General features: G+C 44.0%; 4 protein-coding genes, 1 long non-coding RNA gene and 2 other non-coding genes across 7 annotated transcripts in view; 3 read left to right on the plus strand and 4 right to left on the minus strand.

The window, feature by feature from the left end:
• The first annotated feature begins 430 nt into the window (after positions 1-430).
• LOC108090235 (protein takeout) lies at positions 431-2,231 on the plus strand. Its single transcript, XM_017188833.2, is given in 4 exon segments — positions 431-582; positions 1,312-1,407; positions 1,470-1,586; positions 1,589-2,231. Coding segments are annotated over 3 exon segments (738 nt in total). The 5' UTR covers positions 431-582; positions 1,312-1,337; the 3' UTR covers positions 2,140-2,231.
• Positions 2,232-3,361: 1,130 nt separating this feature from the next.
• On the minus strand, positions 3,362-3,856 carry LOC108090100. Its single transcript, XR_001771331.2, has 2 exons — positions 3,587-3,856; positions 3,362-3,525 (listed from the first exon to the last, which is right to left on the minus strand). It is a non-coding gene; the product is annotated as an uncharacterized LOC108090100 (long non-coding RNA).
• Positions 3,857-4,522: 666 nt separating this feature from the next.
• Positions 4,523-8,030, plus strand: LOC108090221 (ubiquitin-conjugating enzyme E2-17 kDa). Its single transcript, XM_017188814.2, has 3 exons — positions 4,523-4,730; positions 7,045-7,330; positions 7,402-8,030. Exons 1-3 carry the CDS (start codon positions 4,687-4,689, stop codon positions 7,525-7,527), a joined length of 456 nt encoding a protein of 151 aa, XP_017044303.1. The 5' UTR covers positions 4,523-4,686; the 3' UTR covers positions 7,528-8,030.
• Positions 8,031-10,298: 2,268 nt separating this feature from the next.
• LOC122320806 lies at positions 10,299-10,463 on the plus strand. Its single transcript, XR_006245849.1, has one exon. It is a non-coding gene; the product is annotated as a U1 spliceosomal RNA (small nuclear RNA).
• Positions 10,464-12,014: 1,551 nt separating this feature from the next.
• Positions 12,015-12,179, minus strand: LOC122320789. The gene has a single exon (XR_006245832.1). It is a non-coding gene; the product is annotated as a U1 spliceosomal RNA (small nuclear RNA).
• A 948-nt stretch (positions 12,180-13,127) lies between these two features.
• Positions 13,128-14,907, minus strand: LOC108090079 (FERM, ARHGEF and pleckstrin domain-containing protein 1-like). Its single transcript, XM_043209193.1, has 3 exons — positions 14,762-14,907; positions 13,835-14,321; positions 13,128-13,767 (listed from the first exon to the last, which is right to left on the minus strand). Exons 1-3 carry the CDS (start codon positions 14,793-14,795, stop codon positions 13,689-13,691), a joined length of 600 nt encoding a protein of 199 aa, XP_043065128.1. The 5' UTR covers positions 14,796-14,907; the 3' UTR covers positions 13,128-13,688.
• Positions 14,908-16,302: 1,395 nt separating this feature from the next.
• The window catches only part of LOC108090139, a 30,612-nt gene continuing 22,739 nt past the window's right edge, over positions 16,303-24,175 (minus strand). Inside the window, 2 exon segments of the mRNA XM_017188677.2 lie at positions 16,303-19,991; positions 19,994-23,696. Coding sequence (XP_017044166.2) covers positions 18,340-19,991; positions 19,994-23,696 — 5,355 coding nt within the window. The 3' untranslated portion in view covers positions 16,303-18,339.

Here is a 24,175-nt window from a genome sequence, read left to right on the forward strand (position 1 = left end):
AAAAAACCTACTTATGTTTCCTAAAAGTGCACTTACTGGGATAATCAGCTTTGTAGGCAGTGGTGTTGGCTTCCGGCTCGACCTGCAGTCTGCATTTTCCCGGCCAACCGGCAATTTTCCCGCTCGCCTGACTCCGTGTGCGTTTGGGTTTGTCACCGGGCCTCAGCAGTGTGGTCGAAATCGCCACAATCTTTATTATAATTATTAAACAGTAGCTGCTTAGCGTCTTCTCGCCCTCTCCCTCTGAGCGGTCGACCCTCTCTTTCTAGTGGCTCGAGCTCACCTGGCGGCTTCTGGGGACAGGGGGCGTCCGAGGGGCGTGGCAGGGGGCGTGCGGGTTCTACGTCGTGTGTTTGCGAGTCCACAGCTAGGCAAGCTCTCATGTAAATCGTAGCGTAATTTTCGCTATAAAACGCGCCGGTCTCAGCGATTTAGCATTCAGTACGATCCGTAGACGGTTACTAAAACAACACCCGGCTCTGACAGCTCGAGAACGTTGAGCAGCCTTCGACAGTTCAGAAAAGATAACAACCAGTGCCAAAACAAATAGTTGCAAATCAAATTACCTCTCCGCCAAGTTGTGTAAGTTTCAAGGCAGGCTACATCTCTGCGGTGTATCCTTAGGAACTTGCAACAGTGAACTAATCACAAAGTTATAATCAGCCCTTTTAAACTACAGTGAAAGTTGGTAAAAGTGAGCAAAACAAGGATATCAATTAAAGAATCCTGACCTGCAAAAAAGGCAAATACTGAAAATATTTCTTTCAAGTTTAATTTGGGAAGGCCCAGCTAACATTCCAAATTTTTCTAAAGATTGCGAGAGAAAATCAAATAATAGACTGATATATTAGATATAGATTGGGTCCATACCTTTTTAATTTCAAATACAGGAGTCAAAGGAACTCGGTTAGGATTTCGTATAATTTCTGCAGTAGCGTTGTTCATTCACAACATTAACTGTGTTCTTAGTACGCAGAAATCTTCTTTCGCAGTATTTGTAACCTTTGCAGTCATTCATAAAAACATTACCTCCCGATCGAAGTCAATAACTGACTTGGCAACAGAACAGGCATCAATTACGGTCATTAAGCCGTCTGGGTGCCTCTAGTTATTAGACATAAAGGCTATAATCAAACGCTTCACAAGTCGACGGAAGTGGGAGGTGGAACACTTAAGGGCGATTCAGGTGGCTTCACTCAGTGCTGGGGGTTAACAAACCCCTTTAAGTGAACTTTGGAGTCGATAAGAGCGATTAAATCGGCACATGTTCTGGTAAAACGTGTTTTCAATACTTACCATATCTTTCCACAGATTTTAATTGCATCCGAAGAATCAGAATGCAGTACCCACTTATCGTAGCCTCTCTGCTGGTTTGTCTCGTTGGCTGCAGCTCAGCCGGCGGTATGCGTAAGTTGAAGCTGTGCCTCAGGAATATTTCCAGAACTCTAACTAGGCTTCCTCCCCAACAGCCGACTACATCCAGGTGTGCCATCGCAACGACCCCGAGCTGTCGAAGTGCCTGAAGAGCAGTGTGCACAACCTGCGGCCCTATTTGGCCAAGGGCATCAAGGAGCTCAATTGTCCCCCCTAGAGCCCCTCTACATTGGTGACCTCAGCATATTGGACGGCTCCGGCGGGCTGACAGTCAAGGCAAAGAAGTTGAATGTCCTGGGCGCCTCGAACTTCGAAATCACAAAGCTGCGCGCATCCACCCAGAGCCGTCGCTTTGACTTCGAGCTGATCCTGCCACATCTGCACGGAGACGGGCTCTACGAGATCAACGGGAACATCCTGGCCCTGCCCGTCAAGGGGAACGGACCCTTCACCGGCAACTTCACCAACTTCGTGGCCTACGTGCGGGTGCAGTACGACATCAAGAGCATCAACGACCTGGACTACCTGCACGTCAAGGAGTTCGCTCTGAAGATCCGCACAGGAAAGGGAAACCTCAAGCTCGAGAACCTCTTCAACGGAGACAAAGTGCTCGGCGATGTCATCAATGACACGATCAACCAGAACTTCGAGGTCTTCACCAACGACCTAATCGCTCCGATTGCCCGGGCTTTGGAAGCCAAGTTCCTCGTCATCACCACCAAAATCCTGGAAAACTTCACCTACAACGAGCTGTTCCCAGTCTAAGGCAAAATGTGATTAAGCTAGAGTTAAGCACGTGATACACTCCAATTGTTTTAATTAGTCCTAAAGTATTCAATAAATCATCAGAACTCCAACGGCTGCAATTTAAACCAAATATCAGATGACAACATCCCCATTCTCTGTAGAAAATATAAATAAGAAAGATCTGGATACATTAAAAAAGTAGGTAAGTAGGGGGAAGTAGGTAAATCTCCGCTTACTTTTCTAGGCCCAGTGGTATTCGCATGCCAGTCAAGTGTATAAAGGACTCTCAACTGCAACATGTTTATTCCATAGGTTATAGGGTAGCGTCAGCACTTCTGTGGTTAATAAACTAATTTCTCTTCTCCTAATAGTTTTCTGGCTTTAAAAAGTTGAGCGGGATTTCCAAACGTTTCTAAAGATTCCCTTTTGGGACAAAAATCTATCGCCTTGTTGCAGTTTATGTGGAATTGTTACTTTAGAATTTGATTGCATTGGATTTTTGGAACTTTTATTGAACTTTCAAAAGCAGGAATCTCCTAAACCATATCAGGGATTGCTTATTTATTATTTTTTTCTTATTTTTAATCAATTGTTGTACTAAAGTAAGAGTATCAGAAAGTTGGGGTATTTTTACATCTTCGGAAAGTACAGAAGCACAGGGACATAGTGAATTTAAACATATGTATTTAAAGAACTTAACTTAAGGTTATTTAGTAAGAATAGAGTTCTGGTTAAAATAACTATTCATATTTGTTTTAAGGATTTTAATACTTATATTCAAGAATTAAACGATTTTGAATAAATTAATTAATTGTTTACTTTTTAGGGTTCCTGTTTTTAAAATAATGCTTTCGACAACACGGTCTATAAATAAGACCATGTCTTTAAAGAATCACCCAATAAGATAATGTCGCTCGAGAACAGCCACTTAAAATAAATCATTTCTGCGATAAAAAAGAGTTTATGACTGCTAAATATATTATATATAGGGCACCAAGTGTCTTTTTTCTGCATTGCAAACTTTTGAGTTTATAGCCTCTTTGAAGAGTAATATTGTTGTTATTGGTTTACGATAAAAATAGATTCAATTAAATGTTAACTGTTTAAAATGCACACTGCACACTGCAATTAAATTCCAACATCGTCTGTATTAAACCTCTTAAACCAATAACCGGAATTTAAACTGTCACAAACACAAACAACTTCTAAAAACCCTATTCACACACTAGAATTGTTTAACTCATGCTTCAGTTCTTTTATTATAAACACAGATACATTTTTAGTAGCACAGTATTTTTTCCATAATTTAGGTTAATACAAGAATTCAAAAACAAAATGGCGTTCCTTGTTTGAGTCTCCATATTCCGCTGCAAACAATATATTGAATTGCACATCCAAAGCACCCTAAAAAATAAAAGTATTGTAATTACATATGCTATAAGTCTTAAGGCCGAGAATTTCTTACGGAAACCATTTTTATTTAATTCACTCTAGGCCTTAAAACCATTTATCATTCCTGGACGATAGTGTTGAAGTAGGTATCCTTATTCGCGGAAAACAGAAGAACCATACGGGGGATCTAAATTCTGAGTCCACTCTATAAATGTATTTGCAATCGGCAATGTCCGCTTTCGTTTTTAGCGGGATAAGCAGAGCAATACAGTTATATTACTCCACTCATCCAGGAAAAATCAAAGGCGGACATTCCCGATTGCGAGTACATTCTTTGATTGGATTCTGATCTACCTTTCAAGATACGGAACTTATATAGTGATGCTACTGGCGATGTCAAACATTTTCTCTGCCAACGATGTTCGACGTCGAACTCACGTCGACACAACCGTTTTCGATAAGCGTGTACCAATGCTTTTGTGTTAGAACCAGTGTTGCCAGGTTTTGATCGCCTTATAAGCTATATCTTTGAAAAAAATAAGCTAAAATTTTATAGTGCTAAAAAACAAGCTACACCCAAATAAGAGAAAACATTAAACGTGGCAAAAATCATACTTATGATTAGGTCTTTAAATTTCCATTACGACAGTTTCTCGTAGAAAAAAACATTAATTTAAAGGTGATTTTTGATGAAATTATAATATTTTGGTGGTATTGGTGAATCTAGGTCGGAAAGCTGTAAATAATTAATTAGGTTTTGTCGTTTTCAGGATATTGCAATCCGACTTTCTAAAGTTTTACACAACAAAAATGACTACAATTTATAATTTAAGCCTGTCAACTCTAAGAATTTAGCCCATCCTCCATTGTCAAGGATAATATTTGTCCAGTTTAGTAAACACTTAACATTTTACGTTACTTTGAAATCGTTAGGGTGGCCGTTTGTTGAAAAGAACTAGTTCAGGTGTTCGAGAAACGTTGGTTTTCCAGGGAGGAAGAGATTTTTCTATCACTGCAGCCCTTGGTTCACATCTAGTTCCAGCTCTATACCGTCGCTGCCCGAGTTTGCCCTAATAAAATTACAAAATTTCACTGTTTCCGTTTGTAAAACTCAGCGCATCGCCCAGGCGTTCAAATTCACATCCAACACAAGCGGTAGTATCGTTGTGAAACATGTCAACACCCGCTCGCAGACGTCTTATGAGAGATTTTAAAAGGTGAGAAACGAAAAGAAACGAATCGAAGTGAAAAGAAAAGGAAAGGAAACGCATCGCAACGAAATGAAAACAAGATAATAAGCAGGAGCAACGAAACGCGAAATACACACAATATTTGGATTTTGCGAATTCGTAATTCGTGGTACGAGAAAATGTTGGTGAAAAGAAACCTGGGGCTGCCCAATACATATAAGCAAACACACAGGCGTACATACATACATGTGTGCTCTATGTCTGTATGTAGTGGAAAAGTTTGCGCAGCCAAAATATGTACGTGTTCATGTGCTTATATATATTTGTGTGTGTGTGAGAGTGGTTGATTATTTTCGCTGCTTTTTGCTCTTGCGAAAAACAAAAACAACAACAGCGATTCGCTTGTCTTTGACACTTGACTTTGATATGTGTGTGTTTGGCGCGGGGTAAAAGCGATAAAACAAAGGGGAAAATTGGGTAAAACTAAACAAAAATTCTTCTTCCGTCTTTTGCCGAAATTGCGTCGCAGCAAAACATTAACAATTGTTTTTGTTGTTCATCTGAGTCAGCAGCTGCATCCTGCCCTCTCCCGCTCGCACTTAACCTTGTTGACTCACGCGAAAGAGATTGAGTACTCCAATTGGAATTTCATTCGATTTCGGAACTTTCATCATCTTTGAAATTTAAACGCTGGCGCGAAACAGCAAACTGCATCTAGGGAATACGAAACCAAATGTCAAGGCTGTTTGAGTGGGCGGTTTTTCCTACCCCAATGCAAAGTACCACCCAGAGAACTTACAACAACTAGTCGCTTATCTGACATTCCACACAGGAATAAAAACCAAATACTTGGCACTTGTTTCACATAATAAGATTATTTCCGTTTTAAAAATATTTCATAAACACCATTTTGCAATTGCAAGCCAAGCTGGGACTTAAGTACATGCATACAATATATGCAGATAATTTGGATTAGATCAGACAACTTAGATTCTAACAATTTGACCATCATTTTATTTGCTTTTAACAAGTTAGGAACATAAAGATACATATTGTTGGCGATCCTAAGATTGTTATTAATTCCTAATTTCGGGGTGAGAGAAAAAGAAACTAGTTTACTATTTCATATTCCATACTGAACATTTAAATAAGCCCAATCTATTGTTTCTTTAGTTGTGTACACTCGCGTTTCGTTGGTTGTTTAATCGATGATTTCACTTGGCCCATGTATCGATTTAAGCCGATTGAAGGGCGCGGTTAAACGGGTTGCGCCGCCCGCTTGTTGCTCTTTGTTGACCTAAATTTTCAGCCAATACCGTCCAGATTGTGGTCTCTACATTGTAAGCCGGAGAGTTTGTTTTTGCACTCTTATTTGGTTGCCGAAACTGTAAAGAACAATTTGTATGACTCTTTTTTGATAACAGAATATGGAACTATTACTAGATGCAACCAGACATTGTTTTAGTTTTATCGATCATTTACCGATAGAAAGACGCGCATTTAACCAATTTCATAATACCGAAACTTTAGGTCTCTAACCAGCCCAATTTTAGTTAACTCGGATCCAATATTCAAAATATTCATAAATATTCATCTCATCCAACTATTCAATATAAAAAAATGATTGTCTATGAACTTTAAACTGATTAAAATAAACAAGTTCTGTCATTCGGAACCAATTACTAATACTACTACTTAGTATTTAATTCTTAATTCATGAGTCATTAGAAAACTCTATTATTTGAAAAACAACGATGTTATAATTTTTCCGTTATTTTCGTTAATTATGTATAGATTTCGATCTCTTCTATGGTAGCTATATAATATAGTTGTCCGATTTTTATAAAACTTTTGTTCCATTTAAGGGTATTTAAAATAACTTCACAACTTTTGGAAAAGTTTCAGCAAGATAGCTTTAAAACTGAGAGACTATTTTGCGTAGAAACGGACATTGCAAACTTCTGGCCTAAATTATGATACACTTTGCTCTGCAAGGGTATAAAAACAGTAAACTTTGATTTATCGAGCACATACCGCTGGAATGTCCATTATTAAACCAATCTCATAATACGGAAAGCATAACTCGCTATTCCAATATTAAAAAAATATTATTAATCATAATAATAATAATAGTAATTACCAAAAATTTTTGTTAATGAACTTTAAATTGATTAAAATAGTCAGGTTTTGTAATTCGAAACCAGTTACTGCTACTACTTCTTAAAAAAAATTAACTATAAAATAAACTTAATACAATGCAACAAACAATTTTTATCTTCCATTTTTTTGTTTTGTTATGCCAATTTGATTGATTTTATAATATGTCCTTTTCTTTTTGCAGACTTCAAGAGGATCCACCAACGGGTGTCTCGGGTGCGCCAACAGATAATAATATTATGATATGGAATGCTGTGATTTTTGGTCCACACGATACACCATTCGAGGACGGAACCTTTAAGTTAACCATAGAATTTACGGAAGAGTATCCAAACAAACCGCCAACAGTTCGATTCGTATCGAAAGTATTTCATCCCAATGTGTACGCAGATGGAGGAATATGCTTGGACATATTGCAGAACCGCTGGAGTCCCACATACGATGTGTCAGCCATACTTACATCTATACAGGTGAGTAGTACTAGTTTGGGTAGCAGTCGAAATGACTCTAACTCCTTTGTGTTTGCGCTCCATATCCATAGTCACTGCTGAGCGATCCCAATCCCAACTCACCGGCTAACTCCACCGCCGCCCAGCTGTACAAGGAAAATCGCCGCGAGTACGAGAAGCGTGTGAAAGCCTGCGTGGAGCAGAGTTTTATCGATTAGCCATGCGCCCACTCTAGGAACAGCAGCAGCATCAGAAGCAGGAGCCACAACAGGTGCAGCAGCAGATTCGAGGGCGGCCGCAGCTTAAAACATCAGCAAACTACAGCAACAAAAATATGCAATACCATAAAGAAGTTTGAATTAAATAATAACAGAAATATTTATGATAATTGTAAAGCTATGAAATTGTAACAGCGCCATTGGCACGGCACAGTAGCATATATACACCCTCAACCGCTCACTCGCTCACACACCTGCGCACACCACCCGGAACCCGTACTGGGCATTTTTAAGTTATATTTGTTTGGCCGATAGTTCCACCTTGTCCTTATCCCAATCCCGAAATCATACCTAGAAAACACCCGGAAATCCATTGTAGAAGTCGCCGCTAGTTAACCCGGCAGCCGGAAGTAAGACTCTCATAAGCTAACAACTCAAATGTTATAATTCAAATAGCAGCGGCGAAAAATTATTAATTATAATAAAAAAAATTATAAAAACCATGTCAAACGATTGAAAAATCCGAACATTTTTATTTTAGATGTGCGCAAAGAAAGTCCTGTAAAACTAAGCTAGATCTGCAACTTAGCCAAAATCCAAACAGAAATTAATACTTGTAGTACTTCGTGTCGTAGCAAAAACAACAAAGTTAATTGGCAATTATGAAGCTGCCTGAGAGCCACATTGTAGTTGAATGTCCAGTGTCGTTGATGATACCTACCAAACCCCACATACACACATATACACTTGCTACCTAGATCGATTCATAAGTTTATTGGCTAAAAATTGTGAAATTACTAGAAATTGAGAATTAAATGTTAGTTGTTAGCGATTTAGCCACTCCACATGGTACGTGACAAGTCTCCAAGTTGGGAACGAGCAGGCAATTATTATATCTACTCATAAGTATACCTCTGCAGCATCCAGTGACCAATGCGCTATGTATTCGCACGATTCTTTCGTTGCTCGACCCTCAAACTTCCGCGCTATGTATAAGATCAAGTCCCTGATATGGTTCTAGCTTATGTCCTGAATTGGTATGTTACAATGGCCCGTACAGTTGGGAATATGCGGGATACTTCTTTAGTATATAGTTGGAAGAACACACCTCATAAACTGCCATTTGCCACGCTATGTACTCTCTAGGTTCCACTGTGTCTTGGCTGCGGCAATTGATTTAGTTAGTTTTTAAGCGTTTACAATCGAGTTTTATCTGGTTTTCTGTTGAGTGCGAATTGCTGTTCCTTTTGCTATGAACCCTCCACTTTTTGGCACTTTGTGTTAAATGGATCACGGGGATCCGAAGCGATGGTGATGCTCTGAGCATCATATAAATCATATATATTGAAAACCTACCATGTAGCAGCCTTTTGTTTTATTAACTGTGAACCAACTAAAGCAGACGAAGCAGGGTTACGCCAACTCAAATCACAAAAAAAGAAGAGCAAAGGATGAGGATTAAGGCAAACCATTCAAATAACGTGGAATTTCAAATTACCTTACTGTAATTAACATTATTATTATTAATAAAGTTTAAGATTTCAAATATCAATAAATGAAGATAACATAAACTTAATATTGTTTTCCTATCGTAAAATTGCAGAGCCAAAGGGTATTAAATTTTCAGTCAGAAGTTTGCAAGGCAGTGAAGGAGACACCTCAGACCCCATAAAGTATATATATTCTTGATCAGCATCACCATCTGAATCGAAATACGTCTGTAAGTCTGTCTGTCTGTCCTCCTGTCTGTTTCTATGTAAACTAGTCTCTCAGTTTTAAAGCTATCTTGCTGATCGGCCGACTATATCGGATAGCTCCAATACGAGAGAACGGAATAAAAAATTCTTTCGCTGTTGTTTTTGATCAGATCGACTTGATTTCTTCTATTAACAACTCTATCATAAAGCTGCCATAGGAAAGATAGAAAAATATATAATAATGGAAAAAAAATTATAACGTCGTTGTTTTAATTTCCCGAGTATGATTTTTGGAACATCAAATTTTTTAAATACACTTAAATCGAGCAAAAAATTTCATCAAAATCGGAGTACTATATTATATAGCTGCCATAGAAAAGATCGAAAAGTCTATACAGAAATAACGGAAATTAAATGATAACATCGTTGTTTTTCATCAGACAATCATGGAAACATTTTTGGAATATAGCGTTTTCTTATGAGTCTTGAGTTTCAAATTAAATTTCATCAAAATCGCACAACTATATCATATAGCTCTCGTATGAACAATATGGAACATTAATATGTATTTTTCTCGACATAATGACTGCAAGGGTATATAAGCTTCGGCTTGCCGAAGCTATCTTCTTTTCTTGTTTTCATAATCTTTTTAACAAGATTGTCTAAAATATTTTAAATTAAATTTACTGACTATGGAAACCTTACTAAATGCGGGCGAGTTTTCCAAATTGATCTCTTGACTAACAATTGTTAAATATTAAACGTATTTTAGTTTCTTACATTTTACGCAAAGATGCCAACAGATCTTGCTATATACTTTACATTAAACCTCAAAATTGGTTTGGGTCCTCAAAAAAAATTTCTATCATAGCTCTAATATCTAATAGATTATGGCTTTAAAAAGATTGAAATTTCATTATCTCAAAGATAGCCTGTTCAAACGTTTTCTACCCCAGTGCGCAAGTCAGAATCAATGAAGCACAGGGGTGTTTTTTAACGACAGTCGTTACTTACAATTCCCAACTAGTTCTGCCTGTGCGGTCTAGGGAAGCCCGGTACCGAGCAGAGCAAAGCATACTTACCTGGCGTAGAGGTTAACCGTGATCACGAAGGCGGTTCCTCCGGAGTGAGGCTTGGCCATTGCACCTCGGCTGAGTTGACCTTTGCGATTATTCCTAATGTGAATAACTCGTGCGTGTAATTTTTGGTAGCCGGGAATGGCGTTCGCGCCGTCCCGACATAAAAAATAAATATAAAGAGAGAAAATATGAAGAAAGTTTTCCTACCTTTAAGTACTGCTTGAGAGCTCGCGTGATACAGGAAACAGTATGGAAACCACTTAGTTCGATAATTTTTAGGGTTTCTGTAAAAGAATATGCACATTCAAAATTCTTAACGGAGGAAAAAAAAAATGTTTAAAAAATATTGCAGGTACCTGATTTCTCAAAAACTGTTCTTTCTCTGCATACAAAAAAGAAAGGTAGTTTATACATACATATGTGAAAACGGCAATGGAAATATATAAAAAAGCTGCTATTGGGAAGATCGAAAAAACATCGTTTTCGTTTATTATAAATAAAGCAAAATATAATATTTTGTATAAAAATCGGTCGACTATGTCATATAGCCAGGGCCGGATTAAGGGCTTAGCCGATGGGCCGCGGCCCATGGCCCCCACATTCTAAATCTGGCCCAGCATATAGCTGTCATTAGAAAGATCAAACAATCTAAATAAAAGAAATGAACGAAAAACAAGAAAGAAAGCCCTTTCTTTACCCTTGCAGTAATCAAATATGTCGAACCAAATACATAGAGGCTAAAGAACATCGAAGCCATGTCGGTTTATCTATGAAGTTTCTGTATTTACGACGATTGTTCATATAAAAGCTATATAATATAGTCGTCCGATTTCTATGAAATTTAATTCTTAATTCAAGAGTCATTAGAAAACTCTATATTTCAAAAATTATACTTTTCTGATGAAACACAAAGATTTTAAATTTTTTTTTCGTTAATTTTATATACATTTTTCGATTTTTCCTATGGTAGCTCTGTGATATAGTTGTCAGATTTTTATGAAATTTTTTTCTCGATTCAAGGGAATTTGAACTCGATGTTCTAAAAATCATGGCCGTGGGATAAAAAACAACTACGTTATAATTTTTTTTTATTATTTATAAACATATTTTTCTATCATTTCTATGGAAGCTATATGATATACATAGTTGTCTAATTTTTATGAAATATTTTTCCCGATATTCTAAAAATCTTGCTCGTAAAAACGACGTTGTATATTGTTTAATAAAAAAAATCTATTTTTATGGACTTCGGTATCATAGAGGAGCAATTGAAAAAACTTGACTACGTAGGTTTATGGAAAATTCAATATACATAGTAAAGAACTATTAGAACACCTTTTACTTTATAGATGCGATGCGACTACTCGTTATGTAGACTGAACTGCAATGGTGTATGAGCATCGGCTCGTTGAATCGGGCTTCCTTTCTTGTTATAAACTAATGTATCATTTGTTATACATAAACTACGTCATAAAACATGGCAAGGATGAAAATAGTTTTTCTCACCCTTTGACACCGTTACACCAGACAATTGTTTTTGTCTATCAACGTAACAGTTCTTTTGATTTTTAATTTCGTCAATTGAATAAAGTAGTTGTAGTACAAACTTTGTGCTGCTGTTTAGGGTCTACGCGTAACTATCAAGCGATATTTAAATCAAGTAATACCAAGTTGCGGAGTGTTTATCTTTGCTTTCATATTTATTTTTTAGGTCGGGACGGCGCGAACGCCATTCCCGGCTACCAAAAATTACACGCACGAGTTATTCACATTAGGAATAATCGCAGAGGTCAACTCAGCCGAGGTGCAATGGCCAAGCCTCACTCCGGAGGAACCGCCTTCGTGATCACGGTTAACCTCTACGCCAGGTAAGTATGCTTTGCTCTGCTCGGCACCGGGCTTCCCTAGACCGCACAGGCAGAACTAGTTGGGAATTGTAAGAACAGACAATGTGTACATTTTACCCTTAGAAATTACAAAAAAAGGTAATACCAGTAACAGCAGGATTGAGCGAACTGTAAAATAACACAGAAGTTAGATTTCTGTAAACTTAACATCGTAAGACCTTACATTTTTTTTAGTTTTATTAACCGTGAGACGATTTTAGCTTCCCAAGTATAACTAGAAACTACATAATCGAAAAGTTGAAAAGTTAATTGTTGTATTGCAGGCTATATTGGAAAGCTACCACTGGGTAATAAGCCACTGGGCTTGGGCAAGAACTACCAGTCCAGTTGTAATTATTTATCACTCTTTGGTTGGATGAGTGGGTTCTACCAACTAGAGCACCAACTTCTCTATAAGATTTTCCATCCAAAAAACCTTTTAATATAATTTTCCGCTCCTCAACAGAAATTTCTTTGCCTTTTTGTTCCATGTTGCAATATACTCGTTATTATAATGCAAAAGTTTCATTTCGAGTAGATCGGCGACACGGAAATCGCACAATCCTGCATTCCACGAAGTTGAGAACCGTTGTATGCAGACCTTTGGGGGTACATTTTTTGGTAGTGTTAAGTTTAAAATTAAAAAACAAATATAAGACTATTTTGAATAATTTAAAAAAAACAAATACGTCAATGAAGAAAAAAATTATAATTATGTTAAAAAAAGAATGGCTTCAATATACGGATAAATGGCCAAACAGCAAGGATTTATAGTTCGATTTTGAAATTTTTTTGGGTAGTACGCAGAGATATACGGGTGAGTGTACTTTAAGAGGTCTGAGGTGTCTCCACACTGCGTTGCAAAATTAAAATAGGGAGATTATAATCAACTATATTTGAAAACTAAATCTGTAAAGAAATAAAACACTCTGACAACCTTGTTTTGGTTAATTTTCTTTAAGCTTTATTACTTCTATTAAAGTTAATGACTTAAGCTTATGATTAAAAATTGCATAATTTACGTAAGAAAATTGAATTTCTATTACACAGATCCTTTCAAGATATTTATTTGATTTTGGAATCAATTCGCTTCTCCATATTTTTTTTTCGTAATGTATATCGATTAAACATACGGATACGGATAGTTACGTAACTTGGAAAATAAAAAAAAACAAAACCAGCCATAAAGGTAGACGTTAAAGTACAGAAAAAATACAAAATAATTGCCAAAAAGACGAATAACCAAACGAAAGGACAAACACATTATTTACAAATACACCTTAAAGCTGGTCGTGTAAGGATACATATAGAATACACTGAGTAATGTTGGAGTTAAAGTATATAAAATGGAAATATTGTTGTGGTGTATACGTGGTATAAAAATAGAATACTAAAAGGCGTCCCTATGCGTATCTGGTTGATCGAGTGCCTCCTTTTTGGAAAAGCACAAAGGTTACGTGTTGGACCAGTGACGCTTCCCCGAAAGCAAAGTGTTCCTTCTAGTTGCCCAGCACAGCGTGGCTGTGTATGTTCTTGAAGTCCTGGGTTTGTGTCGTGCTGCGCAGCACTTCCAGCCACCTGTTGGAAGAAAGAAAGTTACAATTTGAGTGTGGAAACTTATCAAGCATAACAATATTAGCCTTACCTGTTGTAGGTGTGCGCGCTCTCCGCCCTGAAGAAATAGACGTGGTTCTTAAAGGAGAGCTTGAAGACGAACTCCTTTTGAACAGCGTCCTGGTGGCCCGGAGGACCCACTGTGTAGCCGAGCAGCGGCAGGCTGGCCAGGGCGAACTCGTCCTGGTAGCTCTTGTAGAAGTACAGGCAGAAGGAGGTGAACACCACCCAGAGCTTCTGCCAGCCGGAGCTGTTCTTAAACTTGCGCAGCAGATACCCGGACAGCTGGTTCTCGGCGGCAATCAGGTGGTCGCCCAGTCCTACGGTGGCGCCACGATGCCAGCAGACGTGCAGAGCGGTGTTGCTTCGCGACGGCTGCGTCCTGTTCTGCTGTTGCTGCTGCAGCTGCAACTGCTGCTGCTGCGGGCTCAGCGGTCCGCCCCCGTTGACGCTGCTGTTCAAGCTGCTGTTGTTCCCGTTGCTCAGGCCGAACAGGTCCAGCCCCTCCTCCGAGGAACCTGGAAGTCAGATGTGAAGGTTAGTGGATGTTCGCTTCGAGGAAGAGTTGGGGATCTGGGTGCATTTTCTTGCTTACAAGGCCTTGCAGCGTGCTTTTCTTGCCAGCCAAAATAAAGGAGAATATGTGTGAGAGTTTAAAAGAGGTTCAGCGAAAAGAGAGGTTAGCTTCGGAGGCCGAAGTTGGGAATTCTTAAATTTACGTTTCAAGTTGAATCCAAAATGCATATTTTTGACTAGAATCAATCTGCACTTCCTACTAGACTTGTTTAAATGAGGTGCCTTTATAACATCTTTTAAAACAGCTCACTATTAATGTGATATTTGTAAGCATAAAAAAAACCTTTCTCTAATCAAAACAAAATGGAATTCCCGGCAAATTAAACAATTCTAAACAGAAATCTAAACTTTTAGCAGCCCCTTCCCATTTGCATGTACTCACTGCAGTTCTTAAGCGTCGTCAGTTGCAGTTGCATGTTGGGCGGTCGGTTTTTTGATGTCCGCCGCCGCCTTGGAGAGTTCGGCCAGCCAGAGGGTCTTCTCGGCGGTGGTGCCCGCGCTCACTGTGATGGCGCATTGGCCGCCGAAGATGGAGAAGGTGTTGTGCTCGGCGTTCTCGGTGAGCAGCGATCGCACAGGCACGTGGCCCAGGATGCGGAAGCTCTGGTCCAGCGGCGACTTGGTGCCGTAGAGCAGCAGGTCCGAGAACAGGAAGAACATCCGCTGCTGCAGGCCGCGCTTCGAGTGTTTCAACAGGCAGCCCTGCCGGATGAGGCGCCGGTGGGGCTGGACCAGCTGCTCGAAGCTGATGTCGCGCTGCAGCTCGCACAGCTCCACGAAGTTGGCGGAGTCGGGCAGGTGGGCCCGGATCGCCTTGGTGCTGCGGACGAGCAGGTGGTGCACCGCCTGGCAGTCGCCGTAGTCGATGTGCTCCTCCGCGTAGTAGTCGCACAGCCGCTCCAGGATGAGCTGGTAGTGCAGCAGGCGGTTGAGGGGCTTCAGGAGAAGCTCGCCGAGCGGCAGGTAGCACACCTTCTGCTGCTCGAACTCCTTGTACACCTGGCGGAAGCGCTCGTCGCCCTCGTACATGTCGTTCAGGCAGTGCAGGATGTCCAGGTGCGTCTGCACGTACTCATCGTAGATGGGCAGCGCCGCCATGTGCTTCATCATCACGTCGCCGATGCGGTGGGCCTCGTGGCCGCCACGCCCCTCCCACTGCACCAGGCGGTGCTCGATGTCGCGCAGGAAGAGGTTGTGGTGCTGGGCCAGGGAGTCGAGCAGCTCGAACAGCGGCTGCAGCTGCTCCACGTCCCCGAGGCTGAGCACCTGGCGGAAGGACGTGTTCAGCACGTCCAGGTCCTTCTTGTAGGTGCGCTCCGTGACCAGCAGCTCCTTGGCCAGGAAGTAGCTGGGCTCGGTGGGCCACTTCCGCTTCTTCACCTCCGCCTCGATGTCGTGCTGCGTGGTCAGCGGATGCACGTTTCCGTTCCCCGTCCCGCTCCCGGTCCCGGTCCCATTGTGCCCATTCTGGTGCGGCGCGGTGGCCACGCCGGTGGCCAGCTCCTGGCGCTTGGCGTGCTGGATCTCCGCCTGGATCACATCGTACGTTCCGGCCTCAGAGCGGGAAAGGGAGGACGACTTATCCGATCCCAAGGTGAGGTCGTAGCGCGAGGGTGGAGTGGTTATCTCACCGCGCCTGTCCAGCGACATATTTCCATTTATGCCGTGGTATACTTCTGGGAATAAATCATATGAAGAAAGTCAAAATAACGAACCAATAAAATAAAGTGAAAACATAAATTTTTTAAGCCACTAAAAAGCCTAACAGATTACTTAATAACTTAATGGTTTAACGAAATACCATATAATATATTAAACATAAACTAAGCTGGTATGTTTAAACATTAACGAAACGAATTTAAATTAATTAAAACATAGTTAACGTTTCTCATGACTAAATGCTGGTAATTAAACTCTTTTTACTTTATTTGATTAATGAAGTTTTATTTATTTTGTTTCGTTTCTATATAATAATAAGTTAATGCTTGTTAAATCGATTGCTCGTGTACTTTTAATGGGTTTTTAATATTCAACCTCCCATCATTGTTTTTATTTGTTTGTGTAATCTTTTGGTTTGGCATAACGTGAGAAAAATTTTGTTTAAAATAAACCTTACTGAGTTTAAATTTGTGTTGCAAAGCAAACATTTCTTTTTCTACTTTCTTAAAATTCAGCTAGTACTCTTGTTGATTTAGTTGTCCATATACGAAGACTTTAGTTTGAAATACAACATTTGTAATTCAAAATATTTTCATAAATTTACTCCGTTTTGGCAACCTAAAATTTTGTTTCGAAATCTCTCTGCAGGGTGTTAAAAATGTACCTTTAAAAATAGATTTTCCTAACTAAAGATATTTTCTACGGGTAAATGGGATATCAAAGTAATGTTGGTCAACCTATAAACAAGCTTTCTTTTTAACAACCAATTTTCGATCTTTAATTACACATTAGACATTACATTAAATCTAAACACAACTAGATATTTTGATTCCAATAATTTTGATCAGGATTAAATTAGTAAAATTATTGTACGCTTACTTTACCTAATACCGATTTCCTTCCATTCAACTTCTCTAACAACACTTAAATATCTTTTTGTAAATTTAAAAAACAAACACACACTCATCTTTCCCACACAGGTATATAAGTTTCCAAACGGATTTAAAACTTAACAGGGTTTTCAAAAATTTCGTCCACTGCTTCCATTACAATTACATCTAGAATCTAGATAATACTTTTGGTATAGGGGTTTCCATTTTCGATTTGGCACATTTAAGTACTAAGCAAAACTAATAGCTAAGACAACATTTGTTCACTTGTGAGAATCGTAAGTAATAGTTAAATTGGTAACTTGCGTCTAAAAACGTTTGCCGTAAAATTAAAAACTTATACAGATCAATAACAATATAAAATATATATGACTAGAAAACCGCTTAATAGCATGGAATAAATGCCTTCATTACTGTGATAATTCCAAGTTTTGGTAGGAGAATACTTTTGATCGGGATGTAGAGCACCTGTCTGAAGGTCCTATAAATGTGGTTTGGGAACTAGAGTATTCGAATCTTTTCCAACGGTCTTCATTGGATAAGAGTTTTAAAGCATTTGGCTGATTTGTCGCTTCATCATCTGAGATTACTAAAACTAGAACATAGGTGTACATAACTAGTTAGAGGTCTGGCTCTGGATATTCCCACTTAGTATACCTTGCATTGACACTTGGGTTGGAACTCAGATGGATAGGATTTCATGACCTGCGCTATTGATACTGACGAAATACTGAACATAACTGCGCAAAGTTCGTGGCAATTGAATTGATCATATAATATATTCATTCAATAACTTTTATCTTAAGTATTGTGTCTCGATTCGTGTTGTATTAGCTAAATAACAATTAAACATTTGCCGTATCTTGTATTCCATTATTCGATGATTAAACAGTGCATTAAAATTTGTTCAACTCGTTTAACGTTTCCGCTCAACATGCCCCCATATATATATTTAAATGTTGAATTGATCTATAACATTGTCATATATAGATACCGCTCAAAGGCAACTCAATCTACACCGACCTACAGGCTTTTGCCGTCATTTCGATTATTTAAGGTATTTATTTGATTTGTTATGTTTTTATGTTTGATTAAAATGTTTTTACTAGAATTTGATTTGATTCTCTAACGCTTCAAGGAGAGTTATAATTCTTTTTTTTTTTTTTTTTGTTTGCAGCTTGTAATACTTTTGGGTTTTTCTTTTTGTTTTGTTAGCTTGTCGTAAATCAGTCTCAGTTACAAATAAGTTGGTTATAAGTACTTGGATCGTGTGTAAAAGTCGAAGAGTCGTTCTAAAATTTCCAAGGCAACGTAACAAATGAAAAGGCTGCATTCGGTAAGCACACGCAACGGGGTTTCTTGGGGGTTACTTGGCTGCTCCTCGCCCTCCCAAATCCTCGGAGATCGCTCCCTACTGGTCGCTCAACTCGTCCGAGTCGTGGAACTTGGGTGGCGGATCCACACGAATGTCCAGTCCGCAGGCATACCGCTCGTACTCAATGGGCTCGCTCTCGTAGTCGGACAGAAAGTCCGGATAGGGCACCTGTCTGGCCTGGGCTCCCGCTCCTGCCTGCTGCTGATCCTGTCCCGCTGCTTTGCCTGCGCCCCTCCTTATGGTGCCCGAGCCCGAGGCCCCCGCCTCTCCGCCGAATCCACTGCAGCTGTCCTCGCTGGAGTTGGCCAGTTCGTCGGACAGGCCGCCGCCCCGCGTCTCGTACTCGCTCTCCTCCGGGTTGCAGTAGCTGCGCCCGTGGTAGGGTCGGGCCGCGGGAACCGCTCCCGACATCCCCGAAGGCCCCGCCGCGGAGGAGTCCTCCCGCTTCAGCTGCCTCTTTTTGGTGCGAGCCGGCTTCACGGGCTGTCCTGTGGCCGGAGGCATTGGGTGGTTGGCCGGGGCTGGAACCGGCACCGGAGTGGGCCGCTCCGTCGCCAGGGCCTGGTGGTACATGGGCTTGGTGATGTGGCCCAGGCGGTCGTAGCGGGGAAAGCCCATCTCGTCCACGTTGTCGCTCATGTCCAGGCTCTCGAACTTGCCGCCGTACTGCGGATAGTCGTCGTACTCGTCCGTTTGCTCCTGATCCCGCTCCAGCTCCTCGTCGAACTCGAGGTACTGGTCGTCCCGCTGGCAGGACGAGTACTCCGAGCTGCCCGAGTCCACCTCCGGCACGTACCCCTCCGAGCACTCGGAGCTCTCCGCCTGCTCCAGCAGGGCCGCCGCCGTCATGTTGGCCCGCATTCTCTTCGCCGGCAGCTGGCGCTTCTTGCGGTAGCCCCTGCTCCGCATCTTCGCCTCCTGACCGCGCACGTCCAGCGAGCTGTCCGTGTCGTTGCCACTGGGCGGACTCTTCAAGGACGTGGCCACGGCCCCAGCACTCAGCTGGCTGGCCGCCTTCCTGGGGGGCTTCTGCAGCAGCTGGTTGGGCGGCGACTCCGAGCTCAGGCTGCTGGAGTAGTACGGCGAACAGCGGACCAACTTGTCCGCCCGCTGGGGCATCTGCGGGGAGCTGGGCTCCGTGCTCTCGCTGTTCAGGGTGTTGGTCGTGGTGGTGGTGTTGGTGGCGGAGGACGTGGAGTGCGGGTCCCGCTCCTCGTCGATCCGCATGGGCAGCTCCTGGGAGGACTGCTGCGACTTGCTGAGCATGTGCTCGTGGAAGGAGCTCGACTGGCGCAGCTGTTTGCTGGTGGTCTTGAACTCGCGGATCTGGGTCTTCGAGAGCGTCCTGTCGTCGTAGCTGTGGTGCTTGGCCAGCGGCTTGGGCGGAGGAGCCACCACGTCGCCGGGCAAGTCGCTGGGCGTCACGATGGGCGGCACGGTGGGCACTGGTGGCGGCTTCGGCTTCGCCACTGCCGGAGGAGCGGCATCCCTGGCCTTTCTCTCCTCGGCCTCCGCTGCTTCGGCTGCCTGCTCCGCCAGCCCAGGCTGCTTCATCTTGTTGAGCAGGGCCTGCATGATGGGCCGCGTAACTGCCGGCTTCGGTTTCGTGGGCGGCTGCGGAGCCCTCGGCTTCTGGCGCGCCTGTTGGGGCTGCTGGGTTTGGATCTGGGTGGTGGTCGGAGGGGGGCTTGGGCTCCGGGTGCCCCGTGCAGGGGCACGAACTCCTGGCTCTGGTAGCGCTCCGTCAGCTTCTCGGTGTGTGCATACAGACGCTCGACGAACGGCGACTCGGACTCCGAGCATATCTCCTGGCTCTGGTACAGCTTGGACATCATCTCCAGCGAGCGACGCTTTCGAGCGGCGGCACTTGTCTCCGGACCAGTCGGAGCGTCGCCGTGCTCCTGGGAGGTCCGAGCCTGGTTGCCATTGCTGCCGCTCCTCCGGTGCACCTGCGGCAGGGCGCAGCGCTTCTCCTCGCTGGGGGAGCTCAGGCTGGTTTTGTTCCCCGACAGCGCCTGCTTGAGCGGAAGGTACTCGCCGGGAGTCACGCCGACCAGCGTGCGACTGCTCGAGGTGGACCACTCGCTGATGGTGTGGGCCATCTCGGTGAGGGTCAGCGTCGTGTCGTCGCTCCGAGTCGCCGAGGTGGGCTCACTGAGCTTGTCCGTCTCGGAATTGGAGAGCATGTCGTAGCGCAGGCCGTCCGAGGAGCCGTTCTCCCCGCTGAACTTGTGCGAGAAGCTGCTTCCTCCGCTCTGCTCGTTGAGGCTCTCGGCCGACTTGTTGATCGAACTGATGCTCGACTTGGTCTGGTTGGACTTCTCGCTCTTGGCACACGAGTGCGTGGACACGGCGGACAGGCTGTCCGATCCGGAGAGGTTCGCGTACTGGCGCACTGTGTTGGTGCCCGTGGACCACTCCGAGATGCTGAGCCCGATGGAGGTGTCCTCCGAGTGGGAGCTGTGGGTGCACTTCTTCTGCTGCATCCCTCCCATACGCACGGTTCCGTCGAGGTCCGTGCCCAGCGAGCTGGTCTCCTCCTCCGAGTGGCTGGAGTGGCTGCACTTCTTGCAGCTCGTCCCGCCTCCACCGCTGCTCAGGCGGGCTTCGTAGTTCCTCCGCACGGTGGTCTGGTCCTCCAGGTAGGTGGTGCTGCCCGACAGGATGTCGTCGATGGAGGTGTCCGAGTTGTTGGAGCCCCTCGACAGCTTCCGCATCTGCGCGTCGGGGGAGAGCTGGACCTTAATGGTGCCCGGCATGAAGACGTCGTCGCTGGAGAAGAGCTCTTCCTCCGAGAGCGGGCTCCTTGGAGCGGGCGACCTTGTGGGCTGGGCGACAATCACTTCGGGACTGGAGTTCTTGCGCTGGACTCTGGCGGTTGCCTGGGTGGAGGAGGTGCTGCAGCTCACGTTCAGCGAGGAGGAGAGGCAAGAAGCTGCACTGAGCGTTGAGCTCAGACAGCTGACCGTGTCCGGCTGCAGTTGCTCGTTGCCAAAGTCATTGTCGTCGAAGGCCGCCGACATGAGATACGCGGTGTCCTCGTAGGGCAGCACTTTGGCCACGTCCGGCGGTCCCACTGCCATCTCCTCGTCCAAGACCACTTTGTCAGCACTTTGCACTTCGCTGGCGTAGTACGTCTCAATGCTCTCCACAATTATGGGAGCGCCGACTCCGATGGTACTCGAGGGAGGCGAGGGCCAGTCCAAGGAGTCCTGCGACTGCTGGAACGACATGCTCGCCTTCCAGCAGAAGGACTTGGGCACCGGTTTGTCCAGGTCCGGCATGGCGTACATCGAGTCGGCCGGCTTCACCGGCACATGATCGAAGGGAATCTCCGGCAGGGGCCAGTCCTCCGAGTCCTGACTGCCCGCATTGGAGAGACACATGAGGGTGTGACGCTCCACATCGTCGCCCTGCAGTTCATCCACGTGGGTCACTGAAAAGCGTCCAGTGACCAGAGTCGGCGATTTAGGTTCGTTGAGGCTTCCGAAACTGGAGAGTCGATCGCCAGTGGCCGAGTCGCAGGGAATCTCCGGCATCTCTGCGGAGGTGCGTCGATCAGCATCCGAGATGTAGGCAAGATTAGTGTTGCTCCTCGAATCGGAGCTCAAACTGGGCTGGTGGTCTGTGGACCCCACGGACTCATCCCGCATGCTCACAGAGTGCGTCGAAGCCTTGCTTACGTCGTCCTCCATGCTGGACTTCTCGGAGGCAGTGCTGCGTTCCGAGATCCTCGAGAGAGTTCTGCCTAAAGTGAAGCCTGTGCTGTAGCCGATTATGTCCGTCGGGTTCACCCCAATGCCACCCAAGTTGCTAGTCATGGCTGGGTAGCCGAAAGTGGCCGGAAAGTCGTTGAGTTCGTCCTGGTAGCTGGCATCGCTGGCGTCCTTCTGCTCGTCCGGGGAAGCTTCCTTCACGTCGCTGTCAGAGGAGTCGCGCAGGGGGTTTTGTGCATCGTACCGCTCGTAGCCCCCATCAGTCTCCACATGGTGCCAGGGGTCATCTGTGCTGGAGCTGTTTGAGCTTTCAATGGGGAACGGTCGCCAGGTGCTTTGTTGCTCCTTCTGAGCCAGGTCGCCGCGCCTTTGCGCCGCCCCCAAAGACCCGGAACTGCTTTCCGTCTCAAATGAGCCTCGAGACTCCACGCTCAGAGAGCCTTTGGAATCGAAGCTGGACTTCGACTCCTGGGAGCTGCGATCGCTGCCCGACTTCCCTGGCTCCGCCCGAGTTACCGACAGTTTCTTTCCCGCGTTGGCCCGCGCGGGCTTCTCAATGCGCGGTGGTTTGCGGGAGCCACCGGAACTGGATTCGCTGTCTTCAGTGCGTGCGCCTCCACGATCCAGGATCTTGGCAATACGCTCCTCGATGGGATCCAGATAGGACTCTGTGCTGTTCCCCAAGTCGATTGGGCTCTGTTTTTCTAGCGTGGGCGTGCTCGGCTTCTTGCCAACCAGGACCTTCGGCTCGTTGGTAGGCGTTTGCTCGTTGGACCCCGTGGGTGTGATCTCATCCTTGCCCACGTCCAGCTGGAGCATCCGCTGTTTGAGCTCCTGGCACTTGCGTGCCTCCTCGTTGCCAAAATCCTGAGAAATTCCCAGGGGTCGTGCAATGGAGCAGCTGACGCTAGACTCCTCTTCCACGGAGCTCTTTTCCTTGCCCACCGACAGGCTCCAATCCTGCTGTCTCTGGGGACTTGTGTCCTTCTCTCCGCTCGTCCAGGAGTCGGAGCTCTTGGAACGGTCACTTTGCTTGTCCAGGCTGCGGTTTTTCTTGCTGCTGTCCGAAGAGCCGGTATACTTCTCGAATGTCTCCAGCACGGACTTCTCGATTTGGGGACTCGCGTTGGGTGGCGTTAAGAGGATGTTTAAATCAGAAGTGGGAGTGGCGCAGTTCGAGTACTCCAGCGGGTTAGCGTCCTCCAAAGTGGCCTGCGTCTCGAGAACATTGCGATCTGGTTCCAAGGTGCGAGGCTCATTGTCAGACGTATCAGATCCTATAAACTCATCGCACTCCACCGTCATCCAGGACCCTGTTTCATCGCTCCGACTGCGGTCCAGACTCAGTCGATTTGTATCTTGCCTCCCAACCCTCAGATGGCGTCTCTCGGAGGAGTTGTCGTCCTCCTCAATGGATGGCTCTTCGCACTCAATAGTGGGCACTCGGTGCGGGTAGCCTTCTGTTCCGGCTATTGCGCCTGGAATCGGCGACTTACTGGCCGGCGAGTGGCTGTCATCAGCGGAGACGAAGGAGTCCAGGCTTTCGGCTGTGGAGGGCTTCCGACTGAAAGCCCCCTCGCTATCGCGTGCGTCCTCGGAGGGCAGCGATCGTTTAAGGATCTCCAGGGACCGGCGCTCCGAGATCACCGCTTGCATGTCGATGTCCTCCTGAAGGGGCTGAAACAAATAAATAACATTTACTTATAAAAATCTCATCAAGACTTCGCGGTCAATTTAATTTGATTTTACAGAAATTTTGCGATGAATATAATTTTACTGATTAAACCAATCAACTTTTTAAAGAAATTGCTAATAGTTTTCACAGTTGCAGCGAAGCAAAAAAAATGAAGGTTAATGTTATCTGTAAATCGGAAATATGTAAAAAGAGAGCAAAAATGTTTCTGTTTTAATATTTTCTAGATGAACATTTTTTAGTTTAAAATTTTAACAGCTAATGTTGATGGTTATGCATATAGGCATATGTTTTATAATTTTGATAGATAAATTAGCAGCAAAACTCTTTTACCTTAAAATGTCAAATTGAAAAAGATATCAAAATGTTTACTTCTTTAAAGGCAGCGTGACATTGCTCCCGGCTTGGGTTCTTCCTAGTTATACCATCGCAAAATAATAAATCATACAAAAGAAGTGAGAGC

Source organism: Drosophila ficusphila, unplaced genomic scaffold (genome assembly GCF_018152265.1).
Source record: "Drosophila ficusphila isolate 14025-0441.05 unplaced genomic scaffold, ASM1815226v1 contig_791, whole genome shotgun sequence".
Classification (NCBI taxonomy): Eukaryota; Metazoa; Arthropoda; class Insecta; order Diptera; family Drosophilidae; genus Drosophila; species Drosophila ficusphila.